This window comes from Lepus europaeus, chromosome 8 (genome assembly GCF_033115175.1).
Source record: "Lepus europaeus isolate LE1 chromosome 8, mLepTim1.pri, whole genome shotgun sequence".
Lineage (NCBI taxonomy): Eukaryota > Metazoa > Chordata > Mammalia > Lagomorpha > Leporidae > Lepus > Lepus europaeus.
In genome coordinates, this window is record NC_084834.1 from 26,942,925 (window position 1) to 26,964,101 (window position 21,177).

The window sequence follows — 21,177 nt, forward strand, 5'->3', positions numbered from 1 at the left end:
TTATTATAGTAAAAAGATGACTCTTTGTCTTCTGCTGAACACTGTGGTTTCTGAATTGTTAATTTTCATAGCCCCCACATGCTGGCAAGTTGCTGTCTGTGTTAAAGCATATGCCTCAGAAGTACGGCCCTGATGCCTTTTTCAACTTTCCAGGAAAGAGTGCTGCAGTAAGTAGACACTAATGAGGAAATCATTTGGCTTTCTCCTTTCCTTTGCTTCCTCAAAGTATAGTTCTGTAAACACCTTTGGCAGATACTGGGTTAGGTAGAAGCTTCTCTGCACAAGTAACTCAATCTTATAATTTTGTCCGTTATTTTTTCCTGTTTTAGAAGGTGAAGAAATAGAGACTGAATGTAGTGGAGAAAGCTGCTCATTCAAGCAAGCTTGGGTTAATCTTGGAATAAAAACCTAATTCTCACACACATAGTCATGATGTCTAATGAATTTATCTTTGCATTCTGTGTGTGACAACTTCTTGCTGAACAACTTTCTCTAGCTTTAAATTTCCCTATATCCCTTTCTTTTATATCTGATATATATAGATGGAGAGTAACTCTTTGAAACTTAACTACACACATTTTTGTGGCTTGTGAGTTTTCAAATTATGTTGATCATAGCTTAATTATAAGCTGTTGATCAGGTTATAAATAAGACATTTATGGCTATGATATCTGTGAAGTTTCAAAAGTTAAAGAAGCAGGGCTGGCGCTGTGGTGCAGCAGGTTAACGCCCTGGCCTGAAGCACTGGCATCCATATGGGCCCCGGTTCTAGTCCTGGCTGCTCGCTTCCAATCCAGCTCTCTGCTGTGGCCTGGGAAAGCAGTAGAAGATGGCCCAAGTCTTTGGGCTCCTGCACCTGTGTGGGAGACCTGGAAGAAGCTCCTGGCTCCTGGCTTCGGATCGGCACATTCTGGCCATTGCAGCCAAATGGGGAGTGAACCAGTGGATGGAAGACCTCTCTCTCTCTCTCTCTCTCTCTCTCTCTCTCTTTCTCTTTGTCTCTCCTCTCTCTGTGTAACTCTGACTTTCAAATAAATAATCTTTAAAAAAACCCCAAAAGTTACAGAAGCATATTACATACTATATATATTATTTAAGACTTTTAAAAATTATTATTAGTATAAGAAAAATATTTTTAAAGGATTTATGTGTTTGTTTATTTGAAAGGCACACTGACACAAAGAGAGGGAGAGGCAGAGGCTGAGATAGAAATCTTCCTTCTGCAGGCTCACTCCCCAGATGGCTGCAACATTGTGGGACAAAGAACTATCTGTCGTGGGTGCTAGGGAAGCAGTTACTTGAGCCTTCATCTGCCATTGTGCACATTAGCTTGAAACAGAATAGCTAGACTCTGATACAGGAAATGGGTGTCCCAAGGAGCAGCTTAATCCACTACAACACCATACTTGACCCAAGCAAAAAAAAAATTTTTTTTTAAAGATATCTAGAGCTGTTTTAATGAGCTGATCTCTCATTCATTTTTATTTCTCTCTCATAAAATCATGTTTGCTTTTTAGGCCCTATATTGCAGGCTCTACCTGCAGATAGATAAGAATATATTTTTATAGGACATTTGTGATATTTTAATGTTACATGCACGATACAGGACTTTCTTTGAAAAGTTTATTTATGCATTTATTTTTAAAATATTTTATTTATTTATTTGAGAGGTAGAGCTACAGACAGAGAAAGGGAGAGATGGAGAAAAAGGGCTTCTATCCATTGGTTCACTCCCCAAAAGGCCTCAATGGCCAGAGCAGGGCCGACCTGAAGCCAGGAGCCAGGAGCTTCTTCTGGGTCTCCCACACAGGTGCAGGGGCCCAAGCACTTGGGCCATCTCCCCACTGCTTTCCCAGGCCATAAGCAGAGAGCTGGACCAGAAGAAGAGCAGCCAGGACATGAATTGGCACCCATATGGAATGCCAGTGTTGTAGGCGGAGGCTTAGCCTACCTATGCCACAACGTCAACCCCTGGAAAGTTTTATGCCTTTTTTTTCTTTTTTCTACTCTACAGTTTTCCCTTAAAAGACATTTTAGATTTGAAGCTTTCCTAAGTAACTTTACTATTTTTGTATTGAGCCTAACATTTGCTTCTGACATTAAAAAAAAGGTATTCACATGATATTAACCCCCCTCCCATTTATTACTTACAGTTCTCTGAGACTCTAGTGTGTCCATTCTACTTACTTGCATTTATCTTTGTGTACTGAGGACTTTTAAGTGAAATTTTAAACCAAATGGTAAAGCTATTTGTAGAGTAACTTCTGAATATAGTTTAAAATTGTTATGAACTAATTTTCATACTTGTGGATTAAAAGAAGAAACATATACCAAGCTGTCTTTTTAAACATTTTTCTTTGCATTTTGTCCATTTTTCTCTATTCTAATGCCTTAACATTTCAGCAAGAAGTTCTTTTAATTGGAACCTCTTTGGATATGTTCATTGTAAGAATTGAAGCAGACATGATTTCTGTTTCCAGCAGGATATACTCTGTTTCTTTAATTAACAGTATTACTATGTATTTGGGAAAATTCAAGTTACTGACAGTCTACTTCCAAGAATTTAAATCATGTTTAAAGTAATTTACAACAGAAATTGCATGCAGCATTATAAAGCCTCATTTTTGATGGTTTCAGTAATAAAGTTTTTCATGTGAGTCAGTAACTGAAAGTTTCTTTCCTCTAGGCTATTGCATTACCTCCTATAGCCAAATGGCCATACCAGAATGGTTTTACATTTCATACCTGGCTTAGAATGGATCCTGTAAATAACATCAATGTAGATAAAGATAAACCTTACTTGTATTGGTACGTATTTTTGTAATGGATTAGTGTTAATTTCTTACTTTGGAAATGAGACTCTTTAGGAGGTATAATGACAACTTACTCTTCATAGTTTCAGAACCAGCAAAGGTCTTGGTTATTCTGCTCATTTTGTTGGAGGATGTTTGATTATAACATCAATAAAGTCAAAAGGAAAAGGCTTTCAACACTGTGTGAAATTTGATTTCAAGCCACAAAAGGTATGTGATCTTACTGAGGCATGATTATGTTCACAAACTATGCCATTGTTCATATGCTTTGTTTTAGTGATTTTGAATAACCTGTGCTAAATCACAACTTTCTTTACTATTTCATAAAATGAATTGATATATCTCTGGACAATTATTAACTGCTTTGGATCATAAAGAGGTTGGATATTTAGCTATTTGCAGAGTTTAAGGGAGATACCATGAGACAGTATAGTGGCAAATACGTGCATTTTGATAGTGTAAATTTGATGTGTGTTTGTACCTTAAAATTTAAAGGTTGTTGGCCAACAGAATTGTAGACAGGTAGGCAGATACATAAAGTAAATATGAAAAAATGTTGAGATTTGAAAAAGTGAGCTAGAATTTCAGCTTTTTGGAGGACTGTTTGACAGAAGTTGACTTTTGTTTTTAGGTTTAATTGTAACATCATTTTATTTGAACTTATTATCAATATGATTACAGTATCATTATCCTTATATGTTTTGCTTATTCAGTGGTATATGGTAACTATAGTACACATTTATAACCGATGGAAGAACAGTGAGCTTCGATGTTATGTGAATGGTGAACTGGCTTCCTATGGAGAAATAACATGGTTTGTCAACACCAGTGATGTAAGTAGTTCCAAAATGTTCCAGTGGAAGGAAGTTATTTTAAAAGCATGAACTTTTCAAATCAGAAACTGTTTTAGAACTTGAATATAAATTTTAGAATACCACCGTGGTGGATTTTTATAATCATAATTTGTGTAGTATGTTATGAATAGAATTTGGTACTGTGTTATATAATATATTACTCAATCCATATAGTAAAATTCTCCTGGATAGAATAGAGATAAGAATTTATAGGTAACAGTGACTGTATCTTGATGGTGTTTGCATCATTGTTTCATTGAGGAAAATAAATAGAAGTTCTATTACAGACTTCTGATCATTTTTGTGAGTTGATGTGTGCTTATAAATGTTGCATATTTATGTCATCTACAGATAACTATCATATGTTCAGGATTCGAAAAGAGATTCAGAGGATAGAATTAAATTAAAAATATCCTTATTTCTCTCCTAAAACCATTTTTCTAATATAAAACTTAAAAAAAGTAGGGAACATGAATACATACCATCCACCATTAACTTGTTTTGTATCCTTGTTTTACATATGTGCATGTTGTGTAATCCTACTATTAAGAGCTCATGATGTTGTATCAGGTTTGAATCCCAGCTCTGTTGTTTACGGACTTTATGATCTTACCATATCCATTAAGCCTTAGGTTTTTCTTCTACCATAGTTTTATCCACCTGAAAAATGAGAGTAATGTAGTACTTACAAAAGAAGATTTTTGTGCTGAGTAAGTGTGATAATGTTCATAATTCAAGGACTCAAAAAAATACTCATTCCATATGTCCTAAATCTGAGTCAGTATTTTCCTCCTTGTATCAAAGCCTGTTCTTCTGCCTGGAGTTTTGGTTGTTCCACTATGAACCTCCACAGCCATCATAATTTTTCTCCTTTTTTGTCTCCACTTGGTCGTCAAGTTTTGTTGATTGTACTTTGGGAAATTTGTGTTACCTCCTTTTGTATGATTTCTTCACTGAACTCTACTCCAGATGAAAAGGAATGAAGTGAAATGCTAAATAAATTATTTGATGTGTATAGATAAAGTTTAGAATGGACAAAATATTTATACCTATAAGGGTTTTTATTATTTCTAAAGGTTATACTTTCTTATTTTTTTTTCTCTAATGAAATCTTTGTCTTTCACAGACTTTTGACAAGTGTTTCCTGGGCTCCTCAGAAACCGCCGATGCTAATAGAGTATTCTGTGGCCAGATGACAGCAGTTTACCTGTTTAGTGAAGCTCTCAATGCAGCTCAGATATTTGCCATTTATCAGTTGGGCCTGGGATATAAGGTACTTTAATGTTCACTACTTAGCCAGTGTTAGTTGACCTGAATTTGAAGGTGGATTATACGTGGGAGATTTATCTTGAGGCACCAAACTGAGGTCTGGGTAATCAGGAATTCCACAAGGAAGTTTCAGTAGTCTAAAGGGTACTTTAAATTTTTGAGGAAAGGATAGCATACTTGATTTATAGGAGGCAATTTGCAAACTACTTGTTCAAGTTTCAGTGTTCATGCTGTGTTTCTTTTGATGATGTTGTGTCTTTGCACAGCTAAGTTTTTGACAGTGGCTGTGATAAAAAAGCAAGTATTGTGTGAAAATCAACCTAGGACAGGAAATTAGGATGGGGGTATACAATCTGACTCCAAGGTTTGAGAAATGTACAATGCCCAATATGTACATACATTCCATTAATAAACACTTTTGTTACTATAAGTGAGTTAACATTATTTTCAAGGCCCATGTGACTTTGCCCAGTAGGTTTTCAGACCTGGCCTCCATTTTAGTTTACTTTAACACATGCCACTACAAAAAAGTCTGTGAAACACCTAGGAAGAATTGAAGAGAGGAAAGTAAACAGAATAACTAAGACATATAGGAAACAGTTATCAAAGTATTCCATAAGTTCTTCTCTATCAGTATTTTTTTAAAAGAATTATTTATCAATTTAAAAGTCAGAATAACAGAGAGAGAAGGAGAAATAAAGAAAGAGAAATCTTTCATCTACTGATTGATCCCAGAGGTGACTACAATGGCCACAGTTGGGCCAGTCTGAAGCCAGGAGTTTCTTCCAGATCTCCCATGTGGATGCCAGGGGTCCAAGCACTTGGGCATCGCTTTTCCAGGGCCATTAGCAGGAAGCCAGATCAGAAGTGGAGCAGCCAGTACACAAACCAGTGCCCATATATGATGCCAGCATTGCAGGCAGTGACTTTACCCACTGTGCTGCATCCATGGCCCGTCTATCAGTAGTTTTTTACATAAAAAGATGAACTCCCCAATTGAAGAACATAGATTAACTGGGGCCGGCGCCGCGGCTCAATAGGCTAATCCTCCGCCTGCAGTGCTGGCACATGGGTTCTAGTCCCGGTTGGGGTGCCGGATTCTGTCCCGGTTGCTCCTCTTCCAGTCCTGCTCTCCTCTGTGGCCCGGGAGTGCAGTGGAGGGTGGCCCAAATGCTTGGGCCCTGTACCCGCATGGGAGACCAGGAGAAGCACCTGGCTCCTGGCTTCAGATCAGCGTGGTGCGCCGGCCGTGGTGGCCATTGTGGGGTGAACCAATGGAAAAGGAAGACCTTTCTCTTTGTCTCTCTCTCTCTCTCTCACACTCTCTCACTGTCTACTGTACCTGTCAAAAAAAAAAAAAAAAAAAACTGAAAGAATTTAAAAAAAAGTGTTTATAAGACACTTTATTTATTCATTTTTAAAGATTTATTTTATTTATTTGAAAAACAGAGTTACAGAGAGAGGTAGAGACAAATAGAGAGTTCTTCCATCCGCTGGTTTACTTCCCAAATCGTTGCAATGGCTGGAGCTAAGCTGATCCAAAGTCAGGAATCAGGAGCTTTTTCTTTTTCTTTCTTTCTTTTTTTTTTTTTTTAAAGATTCATTTATTTATTTGAAAGTCAGCATTATACAGAGAGAGAGAGAGAGAGAGAGAGAGAGAGAGAGAGAGAGAGGTCTTCCACCCGCTGTTTCACTCCTCAATTGGCTGCAATGGCCAGAGCTGAGCTGATCCGAAGCCGGGAGCCAGGAGCTTCTTCTGGGTCTCCCACACAGGTGCAGGGGCCCAAAGACTTGGGCCATCTTGTACTGCTTTCCCAGGCTATAGCAGAGAGATGGATCAGAAGTGGAACAGCCAGGACATGACCTGGTGCCCATATGGGATGCCGGCACTGCAGGCGGTGGCTTTACCAGCTATGCCACAGTGCCAGCCTCAGGAGTCAGGAGCTTCATCTGGGTCTCCCACTGTGGGTACAGGAGCCAAGCCCTTGGACCATCTTCTGCTGCTTTCCCAGATGCACTTGTGGGAACCTCGATTGGATGTGGAGCAGCCAGAATTGCAGCCGGCACCCATATGGGATGCTGGAGCTGCAGGCTGGGCTTTAACCCGTTGCGCCACAGCGCTGGCTGAAGACACCCACTTTAGATCTAAGGCTACATGTAGCCTACGTATGAAGGAAACAAGATACTCCATGCAAATGGTAACCAAAAGAGGTGGCTGTACTTGTATCAGACAAAATGTACTTTAAGTAAAAAACTGTCATAAGAGACAAAGCTTGACATTGTATAATGATATGAGGGTTAATTCACCAAGAAGATATAATGAATATGAATCAGAATGTCCAAATACAATCTTGTGTTGTTTGACATTTGAGACAATATGTGGGAAATGTCATTAGGAGATTTTGTCATTATGCTAACACTACTGTGTACTTACACAAGTTAAAGCTGTTGTGATGTTATCCTATGTGGCACATGAAGCAAACCTTTACAGAAATGAAGGGAGAGCAACACAATGATGGTATGAGCCTTCAACACTGAATTTTCAGTAATGTATGTAATAACCAGAAGAAGATCAATAAGGAAACAGAGGACCTGAACAAAAATATAAACCAAGTGGACTTAACAGGCGTATACAGAACTCTATGCAATAAAGAAGAATACACATACTTTTTAAGTGCATGTTGAACATTTTTCAAGAGAGACCATGTGTTAGGCTACATACCAAGTGTTAATTTAGTTAAGAAGATTGACGTCATAGGATTTTTTTTTTTCCTGATTGCAGTAGAATGAAACTGGAAGTAAATAGTAGAAGGAAAGCCAGAAAATCCACAAATACGTGGAAGTAAAACAACATGTTCTTAAACAACCTTCGGGCCGAAGTAGAAGCCATGAGGGAACTTAGGAAATATTTTTAGGGAAATGAAATGAAGGCACAGTATACCAAAATGAATGGGATGGTGTGAAAACAGTTCTAAGAGTAGTAAACTTTATAAATACTTAGAAAAATTATTAATATATCTCCTTAAATTTTTATATCTGGAACAATTTGTATTTAGATGTTTCTTTTGTAGCATAGTTTCTTAACTATTCTCTTTTTTATTTACTCATAGGGCACATTTAAATTCAAAGCAGAAAGTGACCTTTTCCTTGCAGAACATCACAAACTTCTATTGTATGATGGCAAACTCTCTAGTGCCATTGCATTTACTTACAACCCACGGGCTACAGATGCCCAGCTTTGCCTCGAATCATCTCCCAAGGACAACCCTTCAATTTTTGTTCATTCACCACATGCACTCATGCTCCAGGTACTAACTGTGATGTTTTCAGAATATTTTTAATGGTAATTTTTGCTGTATTATTGAGATCTATTTGATAGCTCTGATTAAACACATGTAGTGTCACATTTTAGTTTTCCTGCATGTGCTGATGTATTTTATTTTTAATTGTCTTAGAAAACAAATTGGTGAAATCTTCACTTTGTTTTCTGTTTTGCAAGGATGTAAAGGCAGTTTTAACACATTCCATCCAAAGTGCTATGCATTCAATTGGAGGTGTACAAGTGCTGTTTCCACTTTTTGCACAGTTGGATTATAGGCAGTATTTATCTGATGAGGTGGACTTGAGTATCTGGTGAGTTCCTTTATTTTATTCTTTAATTTGGTGTGAGAGTTACTTCCGTTGCTTTTGACTGCACAACATTTTCTTTGCCTTTCAACTTGGCCGTTAAGTCAAAATATTTTAATGAAATATAAACAGAAGTAGATATCCAGATCAACTTTCTTGTTTTTCAGTAGGAAAAATGGAAGCTCTAAAAAACAGTCGGGACAGGTGTTTGCCTCATTGGTTAAGTTCCCACTTGGAACACCTGCATCCATATTGGTGTGCTTGGTTTTGAGTCCTGGTGACTCTGTTTCTTATCCAGCTTCCTGGATAAGGAAGTATCTGGCTCAGGTACTTGGGTCCCTGCTCCCTACATGGAGACCCAGATGGAGTTCCAGGAACTTGCCTTTGGCTTGGTCCAGCCCAGGCTGTTGAGGGCATTTGGGGAGTGAACCAGCAGATGAAAGATGTTTTCCTCTCTGAATGCTTTTCTCTGTCCCTATTTCTCTGCATTTCAAATAAAATAAAATAAAAATTTATGAATGTAATAATTAAAAAGCATAATAAAGTTGTTTTGGAATAAAGTATAAATGGTGACAGTGGATGTCTCAAAAATGAATACACTTTAAAGTAATTTTTGCAATATTTAAAATTTATATTTGGCAGTGATTTACTATGAGAATTTAACTTTTAATATTTTAAATATTTTTTACTGATTGTATATATGTAATTGAAAGCCAGCAATTTTTGGGTCACTACTGTGGCATAGAAGGTTAAGCCTCTTCCTGCAGTCCTGGCATCCCATTTGGGTGCCAGTTCAAATTCTAGATGCTGCACTTCGAATCCAGCTCCCTGCTAATGTGCCTGGGCCCTTACACCCATATGGGAGACTGGAAGAAGCTCCTGGCTCCTGGCCAGGAGCCCAGCCCTGGACATTGTGGCCATTTGAGGAGTGAACCAGTGGATGGAAGATATCTCTATCTCTCCTTCTTTCTCCGTATTTCTGCCTTTCAAATAAATGAATAAATCTTTAAAAAAAAAAGTAAAAAATTTTAATGGTGTAGTGTAAGAGGTGATTCAGTTTTTTTACCATTAGACTATGTCAAATTTTGTGTCTTGTGTTATAATGTTTAGTCTAACAAGAGTCAGAGGCATAGGAAATTTCCTAGGATAAGTTATAAAATGTTGGAGAGGATGTCTAAGTGAATATCATTTGACCATAATTCTGTTGAAATTGTGGTAAAATAGTTATGTTTCATTATGATTTCAAGAATTTAAATGAATTTTTATTCTCCACTTCTGAGATTCTTTGATATCTGCATTTGTATACAACTTGATGCTGAGGACCAAATAATTAATGATGGAATGAGCTATTAAATCTAATATTTATCAACTATATTTTAAAATATTGAAATGAAGTTATTCTTGACATAATAATACTTCATAGATTTTTTTTGCCTTGTTCTTTCAACTTTATTGTAATTGCTGCCAGAAAGCAATTGTGGAGGAGCAAGGAATGGGAGGTTAGCTGCCAGTCGTGCTCTCTCTTTGTGGGATCCTCCTAGAACCTTTGAGAAGGTGGTAATGGCTGATCTTACCCCTTTCTCTTCTGTGTATTTTTAAATATTTTGGGGAGTAGAGCATGGTTGTACCCCTTATTCAGTTTTAAAAGTCTTTAAAAATGGATGATTACAATATTCCTGTTGAAATAATGAACAAACTGCTTAGATTAGTGTTCAACAACTCAAATTTTTCTCCAGATTACTTCTTCATCTTTCCTTCATGTACTTCTGTGCTAAATTCACATAAGGCCATCCTAGAACCCTAAAGTATTATTTTTAAAAGATTTATTTGAAAGGCAGAGTTACAGGGTGGGGAGTCTTCCTTCTGCTGGTTTACTCCCCAAATGGCCGCAACGACCAATGCCAGGCTGATCTGAAGCCAGGATCCTGGAACTTCTTCTGGGTTTCCCATGTGGATGCAGGGGCCCAAAGACTTGGGCCATCTTCTACTGCTTTCCCAGGCCGTAGCAGAGAGCTGGATCAGAAGTGGAGCAGCTGGAACCTGGACCGGCGCCCATACAGGATGCTGGCACTGAAGGCAATGGCTTTACCTGCTATGCCACTGAGTGAGGCTCCTAAAGTATTTTGAGGGTTTATGCCTTGGTTTGTTTACTTCAGTATCATTAGCTTCATTTGGCCAAAGCTGCACATATTTTCTTATCTACGGCCCTTCCATCCAAAAGAACTTGACATATCTTCATTAGCTATTTACATTCCTTTTTTGAGCGCTGCTCATTTTTCTCTATATTATATATTTTTGTCATATTGTTTCTTTTATTTATTTATTTTTAAAGATTTATTTATTTTATTTGAAAGGCAGAGTTACAGAGAGGCAGAGGCAGAAAGAGAGAGAGAGGTCTTCCATCAGCCAGTTCAGTCCCCAACTGGCCTCAATGGCTGGAGCTGTGCCGACCCCAAGCCAGAAGCCAGGAGCTTCCTCCGGGTCTTTCCACGCAGGTGAAGGGACCCAAGGACTTGGTCCATCTTCTACTGCTTTCCCAGGCCACAGCGGAGAGCTGGATTGGAAATGGATCAGCCGGGACTCACCCATATGGGTGAGCTTTACCCGCTAAGCCTCAGTGCTGGCCCCTGTAATATTATTTCTTTTTCTTTTTTTAAGAAATACCTTTGATGGCCGGCACTGCAGCTCAATAGGCTAATCCTCCGCCTGCGGCGCCGGCACCCCGGGTTCTAGACCCGGTCGGGTGCTGGCGCTGCGCCGATCTGAAGCCAGGAGACAGGTGCTTCTTCCTGGTCTCCCATGCGGGCGCAGGGACCCAAGCACTTGGGCCATCCTCCACTGCCCTCCCGGGCCACAGCAGAGAGCTGGACTGGAAGAGGAGCAACCGGGACTAGAACCCTGCGCTCACATGGGATGCTGACATGCAGGATTAACCAAGTGAGCTATGGCGCTGGCCCCAGTATGTGAAATATTCTAATAAATACAAATCTTACATTAAAAATCTAGTTATGAGATGATGTTGAAGCAGTTTTGGTACTACTTCCAATGGAGAACTTTTATTAACATAAATAGAAGAGCACATCTATCTAACCTAATATGTTTTACGATAGAATTTTTTTAAAGATTTATTTATTTCTTTGGAAGGCAGAGTTACAGAGAGGCGAGGCAGAGAAAGAGAGGGAGAGGTCTTTCATCGACTGGGTCACTCTCCAAAAGTCTGCAATGGCTGGAGCTGGGCTGATCTGAAGCCAGGAGCCAGGAGCTTCTTCCAAGTCTCCCATGTATGTGCAGGGACCCAAGCACTTGAGTCATCTGCTTTCCCAGACCATAACAGAGAGCTGGATCAGAAGTGGAGCAGCTGGGACTTGAACCAGTGCCCATATGGGGTGCCGGCATTGCAGGGAGCAACTTTACCCACTACACCACAGTGCCAGTCCCAAGGTGTTTTATTAAACCATTGCCATTTTTCTTATTCTAGTTCAACCTTGCTGGCCTTTATCATGGAGTTGTTGAAGAACTCAATTGCCATGCAGGAGCAAATGCTTGCTTGTAAGGGCTTCTTGGTAATAGGATACAGCCTTGAAAAGGTAACATACGAAATATTTTGTTTTTTACTTCTTAATTTGCAGGCCTTGTACTTGTTCTCTCAGGTGGTAAAGAATGTCTCTTTGGTTACCGAAAATTACCTAAATTAAAATTACATTCTGCTGTTTTATCTTGCTTCCATTCATCCATTATTGACATGTGATGATGAGCCTAATGGCGTCTTTAACTTTGAACATAGTTTGTGGACCAACTTTTTTCTGGTATTGACAGCTGTAATTTACTTACCTTGCCTTGAATAGGCAGTGACCTTTGGGCTACTTTTCTTTGCAGTCTTCCAAATCCCATGTCAGCAGAGCAGTACTTGAACTTTGCCTTGCATTTTCAAAATATCTCAGTAATCTGCAGAATGGGATGCCTCTACTCAAGCAATTGTGTGATCACATTCTTCTTAACCCTGCTATATGGATTCATACCCCAGCCAAGGTAAGAGCGAGATTTTGTTGTACTCTCTTGGCTACGTTTTTATGCTTGAGAGGAGTGAGAATTATGAAGATTTTCTTTTATCCTTTCTTGTACCATTATGTCAGGTTTTAATGGATTGCCTTTTTTGACTAGGCATACTTTTTTTTTTTCAGGAAAATTTGCAATCAGGATGTATTTTTTCTTTTAAAAATTGTCATTTTAAAAAATAGAGCTATGGTCTTTATATTCAGCTGTTAAATGAAGTTTCATTTGAGATTTTGTTTACTAAATATGTATCAAAGTTGGAAGGTTCCAGTGTAAATGTAGTTTTTACCACCAACTATATGTATTGTTTCTTTAAGAAAATTTTTTCCCTCTACTTGTTAATAAGTCACCCTGCTCCCTGTGTCTCCCTATTCTGTGCACACTTTTGCCTTCTGCCAATGTGATCAACTGCTGAGTTTCATTCTTACAGTTATAGCTGAAATGTTACCATTTTCTTAAAGATGTGATATGCTGATCTCATTTAATCAATTTAATTTCACATGAACTCAAATGATTAAAACATACTATATTTATACCAAATAATTATTCTTTGTGCTCTTTTAACAGTGAATCAGTTCTGTGAAGTTGTGATAAGGTGTATGAACAAAAATCTTTAAAATTCGAATGTTGTATTACAGTGTCCTAAAAATTTAGTAGTGGTAAAATTAAATATGAAACAGAAATTTTTATTAAATTGCATAAATGCATCCATCTTATCTGTAGTTTCTGTCAGAAGTTGTGTATTCTTCTGTCTTCCCCTTTTTTTGGTCCACTTGCAGGGTAAGAGTATATTATTGTTTAGGTTGGAATAGCACATACTTATTCTGGTTGTCAGAGAAAAAAGAGTCTGCAGACTTTTTTGCTTTTCTAGTCATAATATCTTATTTTCAGCTGCTCTTTTCAAATGTTAAAGAGAAAAACAGCTGCTGACTTGGATTGCCATTTGGAAATAATCAGAGGAGGCAGCTGGAGGTTGTAGCTTTTTATCTCCAGGTTAAATTTGACCTCTTTCTCTCCGATGACCTTCAGTCTTATTTCTTTTCAAGAATTGTTTCAAGTTACTTTTTAGACTCTCTACTAGACTCCTTTTGTCTTAACTAACCAGCGTATTTGTAAAGTTTTGGATCTCTTTTGATGTAGTCAGAACGCCTCTTATTAGATATTTAAATGTAGGGGGATATTTTAAAGATTTTATTATATGATTTTCTTAGGTTTCTAGTACTATTACACTGTGTTTCTTACCTTATGCTTTGTAATAAGTTTTCTTAATTTCCTGTCTATTATTTGGAACTGTTTTGATAATATTGAACTTTTCTTATTAAATTAAATATTAAACTTTTTCTGTTTTTAGCTCTCTGTGTATCCTTGGGGTGTTTTAGTTGCTTTTATTTATTTTTAAAGATAGATATAACAAAGGGCAGATCCCAATTCGTGTCAATTCTCTGTTATAGATTTTCTAGCTTAAAAACTCCAATATTCTCTGGATAGGCAGACACCAAAAGGTTCCCCTGAAGCAGTTTGCTGTTGATAGAATAAATGGGGGGAGGTGTTTAATAAAAAAATGGATTCTACGTCTACACCAGATTCTCGTTTCATTAGTCTGGAGTTGGATTCAGACATCAGTATTGTTTTAAAAATATTTTCCAGTTTTTTCAAGTTTATTTATTTGAGAAGTACAAGGGCTGGGGGTGCAGGGAGACAGAGAGAGAGAGAGAGAGCTCCTACCCTCAGGTTCACTCCCCAAATGCCTGCAACAGCTGGGAGGGGCCAAAGCTGCAAGCTGTGAACTCAGCTTTGGTCTCCCATGTGAGTGGCAAGGCCCCAACTACTTAAGCCACAATTACTGCCTCCCAAGGTTTGCATTAGCAGGAAATTGGAATTAGGAGCTGGAGCTGAGAGTTGAACCTAGGCACTCCAATGTAGGATGTAGTTGTCATAGCTAGCATCTTAGGCTCTGTGCCGAACACCTACCCAACCAGTTATTTTCATGTACAGTTAGATTTGAGAACGTCTTTTCCAGGTCTAAGGAAACTTTTTATGTCAACCACCATTTTCCTTGCTTGAAATTTTCTGTGTTGTTCTGTTTGCCTTTTCTACTACTCATCTTCAAAGTCTCTCTTAATACTACTTGATTAGGGAAGTATTTTTTTAACTGTTTAAGCTTATCCTGTAATGGTTTCTCTGGCCTCTGAATGCACAGTATTTAATTACATTTTACTTCATGACCTTTTTAATGTTTTTGTACATATATTTATTATCTTTGACTTTTTGGTATAGATTTGTATATAATTTTTATCTTTTCAACTGTATTTCAGCTACTGTAGGACAGCTTATGTTCCATTGTATTCCCCATAATACAGTGCTGTTCCTAGAGAGAGATGTAAATATATGCTGGATGGCTGAAATAATGTGGTTAAGAATTTGAACTATTTCGTAGAAAGTGTTATATTGCCTCAGTGACAAGGAGATTAGGCCTATCCATTTGAACAGTGGTAACTGCGTCAAAATAATGTTATCATTCAGCAAATCAGTGGATGACAGCATATATATGGTTTTCTAAACTGCAGTCATCTTCTAAGCCCCATTTTTAAGGGATTCAGGGTCTGCCATTTTTTACTATGTGAAATTACTAATTAACTCTCCAGTTCATTTATCCTTGATTATTTATAAGGCATTTTAAAAATAGGAACTTGGTTTTTGCTCTCTAAAGATGTCATCAAGAGAGACTAAGGTATCTTGCAGAGATGAAAATGAAAATACTCCAAATGCTCAGTTTTTTTTTTTTAAAGATGATTTATTTGAACAGCAGAGTTACAGAGAGGGACAGAGAGAGAGAGGGGTCTTTTTAAAATTTTTTTTTGCTAGGCCGAGTTAGACAGTGAGAGAGAGAGAGACAGAGAGAGAGTTATAGACAATGAGAGAGAGACAGAAAGATCTTCCTTCCGTTTGTTCACTCCCCTAATGGCCACTACGGCCAGCGCTGCAAAGCCAGGAGCTGGGTACGTCCTCCCGGTCTCCCATGCAGGTGCAGGGCCCAAGGACTTGGGCCACCTTCCACTGCCCTCTTGGGCCACAGCTGGACTGGAAGTGGAGCAATCAGGACTAGTACCTGGCGCCCCAACCGGGACTAGAACCCGGGGTGCCAGCGCCAAAGGCGGAGGATTAGCCAAGTGAGCCACGGTGCCGGCCCAAATGTTCAGGTTTAATTGTAAATGACTGAGTAGTTTGGTCTGTGCTCAGAATGAGAGTATATGTAGTGTCCTTTTAGTTGTTGAGTTTATACAATATCTCCAGTAGCAGTAAAATGAAAAATTTTTGACTTTAACATGAGAACAGAACAAAAACAGTTCTTTTTTGTGCCACCACTAGGTACTAGGGTATGGTTGCCAGTGAATTTCAGAGCCATATTTTACTGGTATTTTCTGTTAAGTTGAAATGTGCAGTGATGTGGTAGGAACTCACATTCTTAAATTCTCTTACCTACAAAAAGAGCTTATTTTGAAATTAATGCAAACGTGTTTATTTAGACTATTTATGAATGAGACTAGTAGAATCCTTTCCTAATTAGAGAACGATGACACACATGTTTAGATTGTAATGTTATGATTAAAATGCTGGATTAAAATCTTTCTAATAGTGATGTTATATGAGAATTGTTTTTTTAATAAATGTCAATGTAAGCTCTATTTTTTTTTGCTATGATTGTCTTTATTTTGGTTGTATTTTATAAAAAGCTTTTTAGTTACTACTACTTCTTTTGAGCCATTCCAACTTCTAATTTTATGCAAAACAAAAATTTAGCTTTTTAAGATAGCTATGTGTCAAGTGATGAGTTTATTATAAAGAAGTTGTAAATGCTCATATATAATTGCTGATCACTAAACAGCATCAAAGTTAATTTCCATGGAATAGTGCTATAAAAATTTGATATTGGGGGTTTATTTACTTTATAAGACTACCATAAAATAAGAAAGTACTTGATTTGTTTTTTTACAGAGAATGTGCATGTGCTTGTGTGTCAGGGGATATGTATTATCCAACATGTGTGTTAGCAAGCTCTGCATCTTCCTTTTTCCATCAAGTACAGAGCAAATAAAGCAGCCTGAGAGTGGTGGTGGAACCAGGGTGCCCTTTGACTGAAGGCCCTCACTTTGATTCTGTAGGTTCAGTTGATGCTGTATACTTACCTGTCCACGGAATTCATTGGTACGGTCAACATCTATAATACTATTCGGAGAGTTGGAACAGTGCTTCTCATCATGCACACACTGAAGTACTACTACTGGGCAGTGAATCCTCAGGATCGAAGTGGTATCACCCCGAAAGGATTAGGTATATCATCTCTGTGTATATATTATGTTACACATATGGAAATCAGGATTTTGTTCTTTTTTCTTTCAAGCAATACTGTTGTTTAATTCAGGCAGTTTTTCTGAGTCTCATTATGGCAAATTTTTATTTTAATTTTATTGATAATTTTAATATTTCATTCTAAATTGTGATTAATTAGTTACTGATATTGATACAGAGATTGATTTTCACAGTGAGATTCATTAGTGTTTTTTGGAGATGGAGATATCTTGCAGAAGTTGAGGTAACTGCATCTGATAAAGATATAATGAAAGTATGATATTTCAGTAATTATTTTCCTGCATAATCAGGACTAACTTACTAAAATATTCATTTGTCATGTCAGCTGCTCATGGAAGTGGTCAAAATAAAACTTTTGACAGGTGTGGCGCTCTTGGTTGTATCTTGCAAGACCTACTTCAAAATGGCATGTGTCAAAAAGAGCAGTTAATTTGTCAAAAAACAAAAAAGGAGTTAATTAGCTCATATAAAACTGGTAGTTTCAGGTATAGCTTGATTCAGGTGTTTATAATATGGCTATAGGGCCTAATTTTGTCTCTCAACATTTACTAATTCTTCTGTGTTTGTTGTTTTCACATATTCTCTCCCTTTGTAGTAGCAGGCAGACAATATACGTCATATCCTCACAACTTTAAATTCAGCAAAAGAGGCTCTGTCTGTATCAGGCATTTCCAACAAGTCTCTCTTATTTTGGTTTCCTTGTTGCTCTTTAGATCTGATTGCATCACACAGCCATTTTTGTGGCAATTATTGCTCTGAGTGTCCAGAGTTGGAGGAGCCCTCCTGCCTACCTTAAAAACACACGGATTGAGGGGACTGGCACCGTGGCTCACTTGGTTAATCCTCCGCCTGTGGCGCTGGCATCCCATATGGGCACCAGGTTCTAGTCCCAGTTGCTCCTCTTCCAGTCCAGCTCTCTGCTGTGGCCCGGGAGGGCAGTGGAGGATGGCCCAATTGCTTGGGTCCCTGCACCTGCATGGGAGACCAGGAGGAAGCACCTGGCTCCTGGCTTTGGATTGGCACATTGCTGGCTGTAGCGGCCATTTGGGGAGTGAACCAACGGAAGGAAGACCTTTCTCTCTATCTCTCTCTCACTGTCTAAACTCTACCTGTCCAAAAAAGAAAAACAAAACACACACACACACACACAGAGATTGAAAGTGAAGATGATTTTGGTTCCTTGAGAAAAATAACTAAAGCCTGTTGCTTGAAATTTAGGAAGTAGTTGCTGGGAAGTCAACCAGCATACTCTCGATTATAGTCAAAGACTTTAGTTGTTCAGTGATTTACAAAGACAAGCTTTCATAATTCTACAGTCCTTTTTATGTCACTTTGAAAATAAACTCAGTTTATTTGCAGGTTGTATAGTATCAGTAATTTGGAGATCTCTGAGGATACAAACAAATTATATGATTTGTTGAAGCTGACAAGGTTGTGGCTGACCTAGTACCAGTTCCAAATTTCCTCGTGATTATTTCCTGAACTTTGGATGTATCATGTACGGTCCTGGGTGCTAGTTTTGTATTCTGTTCTTCTCTGTGTAATTAACTAGTGAGTTTGGGAAAGTCTCATTCTTCAAATAAGCTAGCTGAACAAATTTTGTGATTCTGTTCTAACTCTACGCTTTGTTTAGGAATCATGTGGAACAAATTTTAAACAATTTTCTTCTTATTTTAATTGATCTGTTGAAGGTCATGGTGGTCCTATGCTTTGGTGGTCTAGGAACTAGCTGTAAATAGTGATTACTAGGAAAAAAATCATAGAGTGTATGAGGCAAACAGGTACCTAATTTAGGATCTTAGAACAATGGGTGTTTCATTTCAAAAGCTTTCTACTTGGGAATTCTATGTTTGAGACATGAAAATTAACTTAATGTGAGCCATGTGTGACCAAGGACTTTCCCAGCAGAGATGTCAGAGGTGGTCAACATAATGTTTCCCTTCTTCATGAACAGTACTGCGTGGAGAGGTGTGCTTTTTGAGATTTTCTCTATTAGTTTATACAGTGGTAACAATAGAATAAATTTTGTACTAAAGTCACATAAAATATTAATGTTCAAAGTTTACATTTTTGTTTTTTTTTTCTTCTGTTAACAATACTCTCAAAAGACTTTCTGCAGACAAAACACAAGTGCTTATTATTAGTGAATTCAAGTCTTACTTGCCTCCTCATTTGCATGTTTTGGAAATCCTTTGATGTATTCAGAGTGTTGTACATCCAGTTGCCTAGATGTGGAATGCTGTCTTTCTAGAGGCAGAGGAAGGGCATGCTGCTCAGGAGAGCCTTTATGTTTCTCATGAATAAGAAAAAGCCTTTGTGAATGAGGTCTTTGCAATACTAAGTGTGTTAATATTTATATTGTTTTAAAGATGGACCACGGCCTAATCAAAAAGAAATACTTTCTCTGCGAGCATTCTTGTTGATGTTCATTAAACAGTTAGTGATGAAGGTGAGTTCATATTGCTTATCTGGTAGCATGCTGTGGATGAGAGCTCATAATTTCATATAAAATACAATCTTGATTTAGTTTTTTTGTTTGTTTGTTTTGTTACTAAGATTACACATTGGAACGTTCTTTGAATGATATATTTATTTCCTTTTTTTGTTCTTTCTTCCTTTTGGATATATATGGATATAAATTATTGAATTATTGCATACCTGAAAGTTGGTAATTGTGGTATACACATGTATATGAATGTCTGTAGAGCTCTATCAGTACATGTTTACTGAGTTTCTACTGCATATTAGGTGCTGTTAGCAATGGTGATGCTGTAACCAGTAAAGCTTTTCTTTTTTTTAAGATTTATTTATTTGTTTGAAAGTCACAGTTACACAGAGAGAGAAGAGGCAGAGAGAGAGAGAGAGAGAGAGAGGTCTTCCATCTGCTGGATCACTCCTCATTTGGCTGCAATGGCTGGATCAGCACCAATCCAAAGTCAGGCGCTTCTTCCCGGTCTCCTATGAGGGTGCAGGGACCCAAAGACTTGGGATATCTTCTATTGCAGCTTTCCCAGGACATAGCAGAGAGCTGGATGGGAAGTAGAGCTGCCGGGACTCAAACCTGGTGCCCATATAGGATACCGGCACTGCAGGTGGTAGCTTTACCTGCTATTCCACAGCACCAGCGCCAACCAGCAAAGCTCTTAAAGGAGCTTTTACTATTCCTTAGTGAAAGGATTCCTTATACTTGACATTCAGATTTGGAGAAATAATATTTCTATAAATGTTCCAGTTAGATATATTAGTCTTTAGAAATGATCGTGTTTTATCCCTTTTCATTCTGTTAAAGGCAAATTTAATGCTGTTTTTAAAGAAGACAATTTGTTTTATAAGATAGCAGTGTATAAATTTTTTTTATTTGAAAGTCACAGAGACAGACAGACAGAGACAGACAGACAGAAAGACAGATTTTTCATACTCTGGTTCACTCCCCAGATGGCTGCAATGGCCAGGGCTGAGCCAGGAGCTTCTTCCAGGTCTCCCACATGGGTGGCAGGGGCCCAAGCACTTTGGTGATCTTATGCTGCTTTTCCCAGGCCATTAGCTAGCAGGGAGCTGGATTGGAAGTGGAGCAGCCAGGACATGAACTGGCACCCATATGGGGTGCTGGCATCACAGGAGGTGGCTTTACCTACTATGCCACTGGACTCTGTTGCCAATATTTCATTCAGAATTTTCCTGTATCATTTCATTTTTTATTCTCTGTATTATAAAGCTTCATTAGCTGTCACATATAATATTTAGCAAATGGACCTAACTTTTATCATACCTTTCAAACCTCTCAGATACTTTATTTCCATTTGAAATAACCTTTTTTCTTGAGAAACTTATTAAGAGATTATGTTTTCTGTTTTCTAAGTTCTTTCCTGTTGTATATTTGTTTTTATATCCAGTTCTCTCTTTTGTTTTGTAATTAATATATTGATAGAGTAGGTTGAAATTTTCATACTGAGTTCATATTTAAAAGTACACTGTTTTTCTCCAGCAAAATTGCTATTCAATTTTTAGGTACTTTTTTATCTTGGTAATTTTAGAAACTGTTCATTTTATTGTGTATATTTAATTTTTTATAGGTTGATTATCTTCTACATTTGGGGGAGTGGTGAACGTAGATAGTACTCTTTTTTTTTAAAATATTGTTTATTTGAGAGGTAGAGTTATAGACAGTGAGAGGGAGAGACAGAGAGAAA

The 21,177-nt window shown here is 37.8% G+C and overlaps 1 protein-coding gene across 5 annotated transcripts in view; it reads left to right on the top strand.

The window, feature by feature from the left end:
- LRBA (LPS responsive beige-like anchor protein) overlaps nucleotides 1-21,177 on the top strand; it is a 730,178-nt gene that overhangs the window by 105,622 nt on the left and 603,379 nt on the right. For all 5 annotated transcript variants that reach the window (XM_062199509.1, XM_062199506.1, XM_062199510.1 and 2 more), the window contains exons 5-15: nucleotides 72-167; nucleotides 2,687-2,808; nucleotides 2,897-3,023; nucleotides 3,527-3,646; nucleotides 4,794-4,940; nucleotides 8,047-8,244; nucleotides 8,436-8,569; nucleotides 12,042-12,150; nucleotides 12,440-12,592; nucleotides 16,780-16,948; nucleotides 19,357-19,436. In XM_062199509.1, coding sequence (XP_062055493.1) covers nucleotides 72-167; nucleotides 2,687-2,808; nucleotides 2,897-3,023; nucleotides 3,527-3,646; nucleotides 4,794-4,940; nucleotides 8,047-8,244; nucleotides 8,436-8,569; nucleotides 12,042-12,150; nucleotides 12,440-12,592; nucleotides 16,780-16,948; nucleotides 19,357-19,436 — 1,455 coding nt within the window. The remainder of the gene's footprint in view (nucleotides 1-71; nucleotides 168-2,686; nucleotides 2,809-2,896; nucleotides 3,024-3,526; nucleotides 3,647-4,793; nucleotides 4,941-8,046; nucleotides 8,245-8,435; nucleotides 8,570-12,041; nucleotides 12,151-12,439; nucleotides 12,593-16,779; nucleotides 16,949-19,356; nucleotides 19,437-21,177) is intronic.